General features: G+C 33.0%; 1 protein-coding gene across 3 annotated transcripts; it reads left to right on the forward strand.

Moving 5' to 3' along the window:
- Positions 1 to 902: 902 nt before the first annotated feature.
- LOC128205161 (WD repeat domain phosphoinositide-interacting protein 4-like) lies at positions 903 to 13,907 on the forward strand. Of its 3 annotated transcripts, none has more exons than XM_052906622.1 (12): positions 903 to 1,017; positions 2,940 to 3,049; positions 3,303 to 3,377; positions 3,700 to 3,804; positions 4,151 to 4,250; positions 5,264 to 5,358; positions 5,816 to 5,889; positions 6,328 to 6,450; positions 7,713 to 7,798; positions 8,251 to 8,352; positions 9,003 to 9,121; positions 12,995 to 13,907. In XM_052906622.1, exons 2-12 carry the CDS (start codon positions 3,004 to 3,006, stop codon positions 13,099 to 13,101), a joined length of 1,032 nt encoding a protein of 343 aa, XP_052762582.1. In that variant the 5' UTR covers positions 903 to 1,017; positions 2,940 to 3,003; the 3' UTR covers positions 13,102 to 13,907. The 3 variants fall into 3 exon arrangements, with proteins under 3 accessions (XP_052762582.1, XP_052762587.1, XP_052762596.1); XM_052906627.1 differs by having other exon boundaries at positions 908 to 1,035; XM_052906636.1 differs by lacking the exon at positions 903 to 1,017 and adding an exon at positions 1,064 to 1,203.
- The last annotated feature ends 611 nt before the right edge of the window (positions 13,908 to 14,518 follow it).

Below are 14,518 nucleotides of genomic sequence, written 5' to 3' on the forward strand. Positions count from 1 at the left end.
TTTAAAAGCTGTATATGTACAAGACAATACTGAGACTGTATAATCAACCAATGAAGATGTATAGATTCCAATGATTGCCTTGAGTTGAGGCTGTATAGATTCCAATGATTGCCTTGAGTTGAGGCTGTATAGATTCCAATGTTTGTCTTAAGCTGAGGCTGTATAGATTCCAATGTTTGTCTTAAGCTGAGGCTGTATAGATTCTAATGTTTGTCTTCAGTTGAGGCTGTATAGATTCCAATGTATGTCTTCAGTTGAGGCTGTATAGATTCCAATGTTTGCTTTCAGTTAAGGCTGTATAGATTCTAATGTTTATCTTAAGTTGAGGCTGTATAGATTCTAATGTTTGCTTTCAGTTAAGGCTGTATAGATTCTAATGTTTGCTTTCAGTTAAGGCTGTATAGATTCTAATGTTTATCTTAAGTTGAGGCTGTGTAGATTCTTATGTTTGTCTTAAGCTGAGGCTGTATAGATTCTAATGTTTGTCTTCAGTTGAGGCTGTATAGATTCTAATGTTTGTCTTCAGTTGAGGCTGTATAACGTTCAATGTTTGTCCAAAATTTAGACTGTATTGAATCCAATATCTCTCAAATTTGAAGCTGTTTAGATTCCAATATCTGTCTTAATATAAAGCTGTATACAGTCCAATGTTAGTGCTACGTTGGAGTTGAAAAGACTCCATTGTCTGTCCTACGGTGTAGCTGTATAGATTCCAATGTCGATCGAACTTGGGAACAGTGAGCTATAATTGTTTATTTTCTTGCAAAGTATTTATTTTATTTAAAATTGTCAACTTTTGTCTTAATTATTTTCTGAAATCTCAAAAAATGTGGATAAGAAATTTTCATATATTTTACGACATTTCAATGGGGGTGTATAGATTCCAGTGGTCAGACCGTGAGCGTGTATAGAATATAACGTCGACCGCAAAATTGATATTTATAGTATTTTGTTTGGTTAAAACGATAATTTTCGGTGACATCCATCTCAACATATTTATCCACTTTGGTTCTGAAAGTAAAAATGTGTTAGCAGGTTGAGTAAACCGTATGGTGGTGTAAAAATAATTTGTTCGTACCAAGATATATTCGTACCCAGTTCAGCTGTTTATGCCAATCAAAAATTATTAATAGTATCGTGGTGACTGTAACATGCTGAAATGAATACATTTATTATTTTGGAAAATAATTTTGTAATAAAAAGGTATATTAGGTATTTCTTTGTATTGATCAGTTTATTACATAGATACACATTTTGATATTAAACTGACCCAACAAATTACTTGGAATAGCGGTGTTTCGGATTAACAATTTTCCGCAAATGACAGCGTTCACGAATTATAGATGACGTGAAAAACTAAGTCATGAAAATTTCAATGTCGGTTACATGTTGCCAATATGATATACTCAGTTTAAGTTATCTTTCGTATACAAAAATATTTGTTGAATTAGTGTTTAATAACTGACAAAAAAATCATTGTACATAAAACGTTTTAAACAAAATGACAGCACATACATGTATTCGAAACATAGCACAGTTTATAAAAAGCATGTTTAAGTAGCACTGAAATTACATGTTGTTTACTCAGTATCGTTCGGTCTATTTTTAGAAAATGATGTGATGTCACGCTGAACTCTCATTTTCTGGCATCGATGTTTGTAACATACGCATGTTCAATGTCATTCTTTAACAAGTGCTTATTGTGCTCTATTGTCACTTCAAGCCGATGCCAGAGTGCATTCGCAGTAAGGTGTGAAAAACTAGGACATGTTCGAGTTCAAAATAAGAATTGATAAATAGGTGTGAAATACTAAATCGCGATCGTAATTTTTACTTCGGAATATGGATTATTTAGGAATACCGATTTCAGATTAAAAATAAAAAATTTAGTTAAACAAAGAAGGAGTAAAATCGGGACCGAAAAATAATTTCGAAACGGTGTTCGGAATAGTGGTGTTCAACTCTACAACACTTACATGTTTGTTAAGGATGAAAAAATGGCTTTCTGATGCTAGTAAAATGCAGCACCTTGTACAAATAGTACATAGTGCCACATGGTTCATGTTAAAAACAAAAATTGGGTCTTGACTTAAAGGGACTGTACACCAGATTGGCACCAAGAAAAGTTTTTTTCTGTAACGAATCTCAGGACAATTATTTAATAAAATGTTTTACTCTTTGATATCATAATTGTAAAAAAAATACCAAAATGTAAAAAAAAAAAATCGAGTCGGAGACTGGGTTCGAACCAGTGTCGCAAAAATTGCAGTCTAGTGCTGTATCCACTGTGCTACGAAGGCTTACCCTTTACAGTTGGTATATTTCAACTATATACCTAACTTGGTTATATCACGTGATAACATCGACTAGCTAATCACGCATAAGGAATTAATGCTACTAACTAGGAAAAATAACAAAAAAACTGCGAAAAATAAATTAATTGTAAACTATGTGGTACTTCAGTTAGTAAGTTTCAATGCATTGTTCACATCGATACCAAGTTTATGTCAGTTTTCGACAATTTTCTTTTTTTCGCTATTTCATCATACGGAGTACAGCCCCTTTAAAAATAGTGTTGGTTGGGTAACTGGAACTGCAAAGTGTTTGCTTAGCCACAAGTCACAGAATTTTTCCAAATTTTGGTAGAGTTCTTTCACAAAATACTTGGAAAATACCCTGAAACCAAGAGGTTTGGAACCCTAAGTGCAGCTGTATACGAATATATTTTACAAAAAAAAGTTCTCTTTATATTGAAAGAACTTATTTTATTTTTAAACATCTGATAAATGCTGTGTTTTTATGATCATTTTTTTTCTACTTGATAACAAAAATGAAGCATATATATATATATATGTATGGCGCATTCATGTAATACGTTTTGATCACTGTTTAAAGGAAGCTATATATAATTATCAGATTGTTACTGTTTTCCATTGCAGTTTGAGTCTTTGTTCCAGTAGATGTCACATCTAACTTGTTAAGTATTCTGTCAGAGGAGTTGATATGACAAGAAAAGGTGTGATTAGTCTGAGGTTTAATCAAGATCAAGGTGATTAAAATTTTATAATTATTAAGACAACTTAACTACTGGTGCATGTTTAATATGTGTTTTCAATGATACTGCATCAATTCTTACTAATAAAAGGATCATTTCCAAATGTAAACTTATATATTTCATTTTCATTAACATTGATAAATGCAACAGAATTAAGTAAATCAGTGTCTTGTTTTTGGTCGAATAATTAGTAGTATTATAAGTATTATAACAAATTCTATGTACAATATCCTTCAATCTATTACAGGTTGTTTTACGTGTGCCTCTGAATTTGGACTTAGAATATACAATGTGGACCCTTTAGTGCAGAAATTATGCTTGAGTAAGTAGAGTTAAAATGTTTCAGAAGAGGTTCTTAAAATTGAGGCTGCTTAACAATTAAGCTCATAAGTGGAATTAACTGTAAATGATGAATTGGAGAATTATGTCAAAGATTCCGATGAGTGTGTGGATGAAATACACAACAGTTGATCATAATGGAATGAATTTTAAGATTGAACAAAATCTTTTTCAAATGAAAGTTTTGGAACAAAAACAGTAGCAAAACATTTACTATGAGAGGTCTTGATGTACAATTACTATACTGTAAATGTTGTTGAATGGCACCCAAACCCAAACAAACATGATTTGCGTAATTGTTTTAGATACAGAGAAGGTTGGCAGTGTGTATGGTGCAGAGATGCTGTTCCGTACCAACATTGTTGCCTTGATTGGGGGTGGAAATGTGCCCAGGTTTGATGAAAAAGCAGGTGAGAAGCAAAAATTCAGACAAGAAAAAAGGCAGGACATAAAAAATTATAAATAGTTCTTTTCGTATATTAACTATATGTTCAGAAATTGAGAATCTTAAAAAAAACGGATAAAATGAAAATGATTAAAATTTAGCTGACTACCATTAAGTATGTACTACATTTAAATAAACTCCTTTGAGCATTGATAAAAAAGTAACAGACACACATGAATATAAAATGAACACTGTAAAGACTCACTAAATATTCATGTCATAATTACGCTTTCTTCAGCTTCAGATGACTTGAATTTTCACACTAAGGATAGTTTTGAAAATAATGCACATTCACATTTCTGTTGAGGTAGTTGTGATCTGGGACCAAAGTCGCGGCGATGCTACAAATTCGGTTGTACTTGACATCACATTTGCCCAGCCAGTCATGGCTGTAAGGATTAAAAAAGACAGGTACTTCAATTTTACTTTACGGCAGTCTAAGATAACATGAAACAAAGAAGAGATTTGTGTGCTTGATCTATTGTATTAGGGTGACAAACTTAAAGTAAGTAGTACTTTACTTCCAAAAAATATCTTATTTTTCTGACTTAAACTATCCAAGTCTTAGATGGACTGTATTTGGCATAAAATATTGTAACATGTACAACTGTTTGTCCTAGGAGCTGTTTGTGGATGTGAGGGGTTTTCAATGGTAAAGTTGCACTGTTAAAATAAGTACGAAAGGCTCCAAAGATTATTGAACAAAGGTTAAAGTCACACTTGTAAGCAAATGTTGCCTAATGGATTTCAGAAAAAACTTAATGTCTCAGTTATAATTATTAATTATTATATTACCATGTATTACATTTTGACCAAATAGAATTGTAAAGCACCATAGAAGGTGTATCATGCATTCTATTCATGTTGTAAGCTCAACTGGCTAAGTTACAGGTGAAGCTCAAAAATGCCTTATTTGGATTTCAAAAGTGTTGTACTTCAAGTCTCAACAAGTCTCTTCAAGTTACTTTTTATATCATTTTGATTTTAACTTTACAGAATTTTTTCACTTCTAAAATATTTCGTAAAAAAATGTGCTATCATCTCATTGGTCAAGGGCTGGAGTTCACACTTGGATGTCAATGTTGCTTAATTTCAATCTCATAGTAATATTTTGTTTTGCAATTATGATTTTGTGACTCTTTATGGGATTGCAGTTATCAGAATTGTAGGGTTCTATGGGAAGATGTGTCACACATTATATGTTAGGTCTCATACCAATTACTTTTTGTAACGTTCCTGTTACAGCTCCTGTTTGAATTATTACTTTTTTCATACAATTCTAGTTATAAGATATAAGATAAAAAAGGCATTTTCCTGTATTTTGTTCTGTTGTTTGTGATGAATTATTTTAAAACAAGTTTTGTGGACACTACTGTTATTGTTCAGTGAGTCATCATATAATGACATATTTGTATTTATTTCAGATTGATAGCAGTGTTAAGAAACCAGGTTCATGTTTTCACATTTCCTAATAACCCACAGAAAATACAGACATTTGAAACAAGGGACAATCCTAAAGGTAGGAGATGTATTACCTGGTCTTAAGTTGGTACAGTTCATGTCATAAAGTTCTGTTAATCGATGGAAAATCATTTGGAAATTACATTGTGATATGGTCTTGAATACAAAAATAATGTTGAAAAGACTGATTCACATTTTAAAAGCTCAAACATCAAACAAAATGAATGCTAGATGTATTGTGAATAAAATGCTTGTAGTACTAGTAGTTAATAGTTGTCATTGGAAGTTTAAATCAGTTGACCCTTCTCCTTCAATATTTTAGATTGTGAAAGACAATTTTTTTTGTATTTCCAAAAAGCATTAGTTACTTTAATACAGTCCCTTTAAAGTCTTCCTAGACTGCAGTGTATATGTATGTCAAAATGACTTTCTGAAAAAAAAATGTTTTTCATTGTCAGTGTATAAGAAACAAATTGGATGATGTCTTCTGGGATGTATGTTTTTTTCTGTTGCAGGCCTTTGTGAAGTGAGTCCATATGGTTCCAACTTGGTATTCCCTGGCCATGTTTGTGGCAGTGTGCAGATTGTGGTAAGTTACACAAGAACTAGTAAAGAATAAAGAAACTTAATAGTGAAGGAATACATTGGGTAATTTCTCATTGAGCTAGTGTTTTCTATTATGTATAAATCTGATTAAAATTAAATGTTCTTCTGTCTTGTAAATTTAACTTGTTCCAATATTCATTATGGATTTTGTTAAATAGTAATAAATCTAGTAGTAGACTGTTAGTTCCTCTTGCCAAAGAGGTTGATGGCTTGCTCCCCACCAGGGGATCATTCCTTTGGCCTCTCAAAATGGCCACAGTTCTGGTTTCTGCCCAGAAAACAGACTTAAGAGTGAATCATATCAGCTTTGAGCTGTCTTCACAACCTAGCTAAAATAAATGAGTATAAACCAAAATCCAAGTTTTATAATGTTAAAACATAATTATGATTTTGTTATGAATTAATTATACATGTTTTCCAGAACCTTGACCGCACCCAGCCAGGTCAAACCACGGCTCCTGTTACCATCAACGCACACAAAACCGACCTAGCATGTATTGCCATAAACCAGCCTGGCTCTCTGGTTGCCACAGCCTCTGTTAAAGTGAGTATCAACGGTGTTGGAGAATCGCAGTCTGAATGCTAGTCTACTTTCTTGGCAATGGTCATAGGTCTTGCTATCCAAATAAATTATTCTTCATTTAGTTTCATGAATGTATGTAAAGAAGATCAGAATGTATATTTACCAGAAGAATAATAAATGTCATTAATGGTACAATGTAGATGGATTGTAAGTAAATACACATTATCATCTGAGAACTGCCTGGGTTTTTCCTTAGATATTATTTCAAAGGAAAGAAGAACAATTGGACAAAAGATTTTTCATTGTATTCATTACAAATTTCAAAATCGTAAAAAGAAATATATGTATGTGTTACCATGTTTACCCCAAGGTCACAGTAAGTTCATACATTACAATGTTTACCCCGAGGTCACAGTATATTCATATATTACCATGTTTACCTCGAGATCACAGTAAATTCATATATTACCATGTTTACCCCGAGGACACAGTAAATTCATATATTACCATGTTTACCCCGAGGTCACAATAAGTTCATACATTACAATGTTTACCCCGAGGACACAGTAAATTCATATATTACCATGTTTACCCCGAGGACACAGTAAATTCATATATTACCATGTTTACCCCGAGGACACAGTAAATTCATATATTACCATGTTTACCCCGAGGTCACAGTAAATTCATATATTACCATGTTTACCCCGAGGTCACAGTAAATTCATATATTACCATGTTTACCCCGAGGTCACAGTAAGTTCATACATTACAATGTTTACCCCGAGGACACAGTAAATTCATATATTACCATGTTTACCCCGAGGTCACAGTAAATTCATATATTACCATGTTTACCCCGAGGTCACAGTAAGTTCATATATTACAATTTTTACCCCAAGGTCACAGTAAGTTCATATATTACAATTTTTACCCCGAGGTCACAGTAAGTTCATTTATTACAATTTTTACCCCGAGGTCACAGTAAGTTCATTTATTACAATTTTTACCCCGAGGTCACAGTAAGTTCATTTATTACAATTTTTACCCCGAGGTCACAGTAAGTTCATTTATTACAATTTTTACCCCGAGGTCACAGTAAGTTCATATATTACAATTTTTACCCCGAGGTCACAGTAAGTTCATTTATTATAATTTTTACCCCAAGGTCACAGTAAGTTCATATATTACAATTTTTACCCCGAGGTCACAGTAAGTTCTTATATTACAATTTTTACCCCGAAGACACTCATATGTTCACATATTTTTTTGTTTACCTGCAGGGCACACTAATTCGAGTGTTTGACGCGAACAAGAAGTCTCAACTGCTGGAGTTAAGGAGAGGGGCTGACCCTGCCAAGCTCTACTGGTATATATATGCTTATCTAGATCCATGGAAATACATGTTGGCATGTTTTTATGATGTCAAGTGCAAATTATTAGCAAAAAGTGGTTTGTAAACATCAATTTAAACTTGATACTTGATATAATTGACAACTGGATTTATTGTAAAATTCGACTTCTAACATATTTATTAATGTCAGTGAAATACAATACGAATTAACAGAAAAAAAATATATAGGATGTATGTGAATAGATAGAAAGACTTCAGCTGTGAAGTTTTGAAGAACGATCATTTTTTTTACAAGAGTATTTGCATTTAAAACCCTCTAAATTACTAGAATGTTGTATGTATTTCTATGTATATATATGTATATGTATAACTATGTATTTCAACATATTTCTTAGCTGAAAAAGCACACAAATAAAAGGTACATTCATACAAGAATAAAGCTAATGAAATGGCACCCATTATTTCAGTATATCATTCAGCCTGGACTCGGCCTACCTGTGTGCATCTAGTGACAAAGGGACAGTTCATATATTCGCTGTGAAAGAGACAGAGCTGAATAAAAGATCTACGTAAGCCCAAAATAATACCTCTGTTGAATTTCCTTTTTGATGTGGTGCATTTCAGCTGGTTATTATATTACTCCTTAAAAATTCCCAAAGGAGATGACCTTTACAAAATCAAAATTGACCAATTTACATTTGATTATAATTGAAAGAAAGAACAAAAATATTATTTCTGCGATAACTTAATTTTATCATGAAGGGCTTCTCCATCTTGAAGTGAGGACGTTATATATTTTTGATACATAACCATTGTTTTTTACTTTTGCTGTGATGTTATAAATTAAAAGCATTAAATTATACCTATGTTTTTTATGTATGTAGTGCTGTAAATCAATTATTTTTTTAAGATATTGATAGACTATTACATTTGAGGTCTTTTACCATATTTTTTATTTAAGCTGTTTACTTAAATTGATAAAAGCTTGTCAACAGTTCCATTGAATGACCACTCATGTTATAGATAGCCTCCATCTACAATGGATTTCTAGTGATTGATTTTACATAAATGGTATCAGCCAGCAATACTTTTTTAAATGCTACCAAAATATCATAGGTCAGTATGCATCAAAAGCTAACATTATTGCCAACGCCTCAATACAATTACACTCTTAGTATATCAGGTACCTTCAACTGTAGCTTGGACCTTGTATTGGCAGGTTTAAGAAGATGGGGTTTCTTGGTCAGTATGTGGAGTCCCAGTGGGGCCTGGCCAACTTCACCGTGCCTGCAGAGTGTGCCTGTGTGTGTGCATTCGCCCCCAACCATGCTGTCATAGGTGGGATATTATGTTGTACTGTTTCATTGTGCGTGTACATCTTTACAATTTGAAGCTAGTTACCTTCTGAGTCAGGGATTTTATCACTGTATCACTCAGGTTGTTGTTTCGAGTTTTGAAGAACAGTACGTCCCATTGCTGCAAAAAGGTACCGGTACCAAGCAACATTTTCATACTTTCGAGTAAATTGAGTTTAAAGGTTTGGCGGTTCCTAAAAAATCAGAAAACGATTTTGCGACTTTGAATCTTTTATCACTTATCTCAAAAGTTTATTTAAATTGTTCCTTGAATTGCAAATCAATACAATGGATAATTAAGTTTAATTAGTTAATTGTGTATCATGGTACCTTCTTGCATAAGGTGATAAGGTAAAACAAATAATGTGAAAAGGAGCCATATGGCAATTAGTACCTTGTTGCATAAACCTCATTTGGAATAATCAGATAAATCTGCATGCTTTAAGGGGCCTTATGTCATATGGTACCTTATTGCTTGATATTTTAGGCATTAATGTCAAACACAAAACATTAGAAATGTTCATTGATCTTTAATATTGCAACATTTGGTACAATATGTAGTGATTATATTTATAGTATTATAGTAAGTTAACGTTATAATAATTCATTTATGGTGCAAACATTTGAACAATATTACAAAGAACAAGGCTATGTATCATGATTTTTAATTCCAGTTCAGTGTAAATGTACTAACGTTTATCATAATTATTACACATGTAAACAGTTTTGCATTGCACACTGATTATATGTATGCACAAGATAGTGTTCACTGTTTTCCGCACAGAAATTATACATGACTTGATCACAAAAGGAAAGCATTTTCCAGTATAAAAAAATGAATCTGTTCATTTTGCAATACTTAGCTTATTCAACATCAATATCTTCATCGTCTGATGACTGGCACAACATGTATGTTTGTTATGCTGACATTAAGTGAGAGGTGAAGAAACGATCTCCTTTGTGCAAAGGCCAACATTTCTGTCTACCTTGTAATGGTTGGTATAGCTATTTCTAGAAATGAGTCCATTTCAAACGAATAGTTCACAAATGTATTTTTGGGTGAGGATTTTCTTACCTAATCAATTTAACATGTAGCCACTTCCTGCGCATACAAGAGGTTGACAATTTTAAGTTTGGACAGTATTTTTCACAAATTTATTGTATGCTACCATATGGTTGTATTTGATTGAAACCACAACATACAGGTTTGTCTTTCGTGTAATCCATTGCCACGAACACACACAGACGTTTTTTGCTGTTTCTATAGTTGAGTGAACAGAATCACATTCCATTTGAGATTGTCCTGACACAAGAAACTTGTGACAAAGGGGTTTGAGTTGTGGTACTTGTAGGTGTGAACAGAAAGGATGACGTTACATACTGGTTTCTGTTTTGTCAGAGATGTACACAATCTCTTGCACATAACCTTTTTAACAAACTTACAGTGTTTTTATGAGACATGTAGCTACCTCGGAGGAGCCTCGTTTGCACTGGGTCTTGTTCCAAAGGTGACAAAATACTTGTTTATTGCACAACGAATAAATGGTCAAATGGTCACATAGTTTTATACAGTAGTTTAGCTCACTGACATATAAAAAGAGAGTTGTAAGGCCTAAGCACTGCCTTGTAAGTCCAACTTTCAACGTAAACACTACTGAAAGCTTTTGCTCTCTCTCTCGCTCTCTCTTTGACCTTTTCCGTCTCTTCTATTTCATTTACTTTATTTAACTGAAGTTCTTCGTATTCTTTGGTCAAGTTTTCATTAGTACTACCATCTGCTTGCTACCTTCTATATAATTCATACATGAAACATTGGTCCTGTTTTGGCTTGTAGAAACAAAGATTGTAAGATTGTTCTTAACATTATGATATCACTGGTGAACTGCGGTACCCTATGGGCTTGTTCAGTGAATAAACTGTTCACTGGTTTGCAATATAATGTTACACTGGTTTCTACTTCTTTCTGATACATCATCAGTTACAAATTGATTTTATTTTTATTTTGGTGCTCTTTCCAAGTGGCTCTAATTGTTAATTTTATTGTCTGTTTGCATCTCTTATTTTGTGTTATACTGTTCATTAGTTTTTGATGGACATCTGTGTTCTTTCCCGCTTCTTTTATTCGAGTCTTCATTTGCTAGATCTTGATATGTTTTGGAATTTTCTTCCATGAATTTTCTCGCTAAAACCTGTTTTCCGTTTATTGTTTCCTAATACAGTCTCATTTTCTGCATCAGTGGAAGTTAAACGATCCTTGCTTGGTTTGTAAGTTTCATCCAGATCAAAGTCATTGTAACCTTCTTCACTTGGATCTATTCATTTTAATTTGACAGGTTACCTCAGTCCTTCACACCTTTGTATATCTGTTAATGAAAAATCATCTTCAGAATTGGAACTCTGTATAGCAGGCTCGTCATGAATAGTTCTGTTTGATGCTATAGTATCTCCACATATTGAATTTTGTGTAATTTCACTTTAATCAGCTATTGGCGTCGCAAATTAGATGTCCTCATCTTACCATGTAATCTTACTGAAACATAATTTTGTTATAACTACCTTACTAAATTTATAAAACATATTTAGATGTATATTACGCTAAATACACATTCCGTAATACATATCGCAATGCAAAATTAGAACGGATAAATCCAAAATACCATTACTTTACAGACTAATAATACATTCAGTTATATTCAACGCACTCCAAATAAAGTTATAATCATCATTACCTAACTCTGTTTTGTAGATGACAGAAAACAATACTTACATTTGTTATGGTATCCGTATCTCCCTTCTTAATCTTCTGTCCTTATGAACAAATTACACTTCTCGAATGTGAAGTCAACAACATCTGGTGTTTCTTATCCCACACAAAGTGACAATAACTTACCGGACACTAATTACCTGATATCACAGTTATCAGTGTTAATTAGTAGAAAATTGTGTATTGCTATCAGTACATAAAGGTACCATATAAACATCTATTATATTGTAAAATGTTAACATTTTAGTCTTAATAATTTATGCAAAAAAGAACCATATGCCACTTGGTCACTTATTGCACACTTTGTAAACTTATTTAGTTAAAATCATTTTATGCAAGAAGGTACCACAAGTCATATGGCTCCCTTTTACATCCCAATATGTATCTAATGCTTTAGAATCATTTCATGCAATAAGGTACCACATGCCACAAGGCTCCTTTTTGCATAAAAATATATATATAATGTGTTAAAATATTTCAATGCAGAAAGGTACCATGTGTGTTATAGCACCTTCTTGCATACACCAGATGGCATATGATACCTTTTTCCACCAATCAAAAGCACTAATTTCACTTAGTACCAAACTGCACGAACTCATATCTCAGTCAATATTCAATATTCAGGGGAGATCTTTTTAGACAAGGTAGAAAAAAAGTTATTTCTAACTAAAAATAGTGAAGTCAATTTTGGTCAAAATGTTGTTTGGTACCTTTTTGCACCAATGGGACGAGTAATCAAATTATATCCATTGTCAAATCACTACATTAATTCTTTTCATTAGACAATACCTGCACATGTACAATAAAAAGAGTCTTTGAGACTTTCTTTGTCTGACATATCTATATTTAGATTTGCTCTATGACTAAACATTAGCCTCAAGGTAGTTTGTGTCTATGCATTTATGTGCTGCTAGTTAGAGAATAACAAGTAAAAAAAAAAAAAATATTTAAAGGAAATACAGCTAATGAAAAAGTATTTCTGTGTATAATAATATGATATGCTGCAATTGTGCAGATAAAGGACTTGTAGACTAGTGTGAAAAGTGTAAAGTTATCATAATAATAATAAATAGTCTTATGTTTGTGTTTCAGCTGTGTGTGTAGATGGGACCTTTCACAAGTATGTGTTCACCAAGCAGGGAAACTGTAACAGGGAGGCCTACGATATCTGGTTGGATATTGGGGATGATATGGACTGACCGGTGGGTGAAGGCTGGGGCATGGTTACTCCAGGTGCTGGAGAGGTGGCAATAGTCTGTGATAGTGCTAGATTGTTTCAGTACAAGATATTTTGTTGTAGATGTATCGTCTGTATATATGATTTCAGATGTTTCATCACTGGTGCTGAAGTCAGCAAGTTTATTTTAGGTATAATAACCACTGAAGTCAACACTGCACTTAGTAAACATTTTCAGCTCAGAAATAATTTCATATAATTTATATGTTTACGGCTACCATGTGAACCAGATTGAAAGAACTAAGAAAATTTACCTCGGACTATAAAGTTCTGAAACATTTCCTTCAGAGTTTAAGGTGGATGATATGATCAATTCAACAGCTTAAATAAGCACTTTCAGTTTTAGATGATCTTTTGGCAAGACCAATTCATGTTTGCTTAGTTCACTTGAGATGTTTAAAAATGATGGTGTTATAAAAATGGTAAGATAGTTTGCTGCATGTGCTCTTCAACATTCTATGATTTTACTTTGATGTAATGATATTTTGTATTGGGGACTTGTACCTCTACCCATTGTATCAAAGCTTGGAAGAATTCACTTTTTACAAACATGATGTGAACTTGTGAAGAATTGATGGAACATGAATCTGATGTTTTGTTCTTGAAATACCAGTAAGTCAGTATACCAGTAAGTCAGTATATGCATGCATGTTGATTTCTATTGTTGAAATTTGAATTTATGTTTTTATGCTATTTAATCATCCATTGAAGATTTTAAAGTACCTTGTTATTTTTCATCCATGATGAATAAATCAATCATTTATAAGTGTATTTGTTGAATATCAAATTACTCCCTTGAAGTATGACTTGAAAACTATTTGAGGGACTTGGTGAAAACTCATCAATTCCCTTCCCTCCCCTTAGTGATGATATAGGGGAGTGCTTACTCATAGAACAATTTTAATCATCTTTAAAAGTTCCTATTGCTGTTGATGTAGGGGCTGGCACCAGCGCTGAGGTAAAAGTACATTTCTGTTGCACGACTGTCCAACTTCGTTAATTCTTAAACACTATGATAAGGTTTTAAACTTTTTACAACTTCTGGACCTGCTGGAAGCAATGGATGCTCCCTAACTTCCATTTTCTATAAAAAGGCAGAAATTTAGAGATAACTAAGATATGTTGGGCAGGATAATGGTTCTTGTGCACTACTCTCCCTCTCAATGCCATCTATCTATATTTTAAGCTTAATTTAAATCCCTTCAGTACTTTACAAGATGTGACCTGGACAAGTACATGATAGAATTAAGGTTCTTGGACAATGCATGTTCTCTCATTTCCATCTATCTTTATACCAAGTTTTATATCAATCTCATCAGTAGTTTTGTTGAAGTTATTATCCGGACAAGGGTGTGATAGACAAAAAGACAGATGGACAA

This window comes from Mya arenaria, chromosome 2 (assembly GCF_026914265.1).
Source record: "Mya arenaria isolate MELC-2E11 chromosome 2, ASM2691426v1".
Lineage (NCBI taxonomy): Eukaryota > Metazoa > Mollusca > Bivalvia > Myida > Myidae > Mya > Mya arenaria.

What these genes read in the sequence shown, in the direction of transcription:
- LOC128205161 (XM_052906622.1), top strand. Translation starts at nt 3,004, where the DNA reads ATGACAAGAAAAGGTGTGATTAGTCTGAGGTTTAATCAAGATCAAG. An exon ending in AGTGCAGAAATTATGCTTGA is followed by an intron (nt 3,378 to 3,699) that starts GTAAGTAGAGTT and finishes TAATTGTTTTAG; the next exon opens with ATACAGAGAAGGTTGGCAGT. An exon ending in TTGCCACAGCCTCTGTTAAA is followed by an intron (nt 6,451 to 7,712) that starts GTGAGTATCAAC and finishes GTTTACCTGCAG; the next exon opens with GGCACACTAATTCGAGTGTT.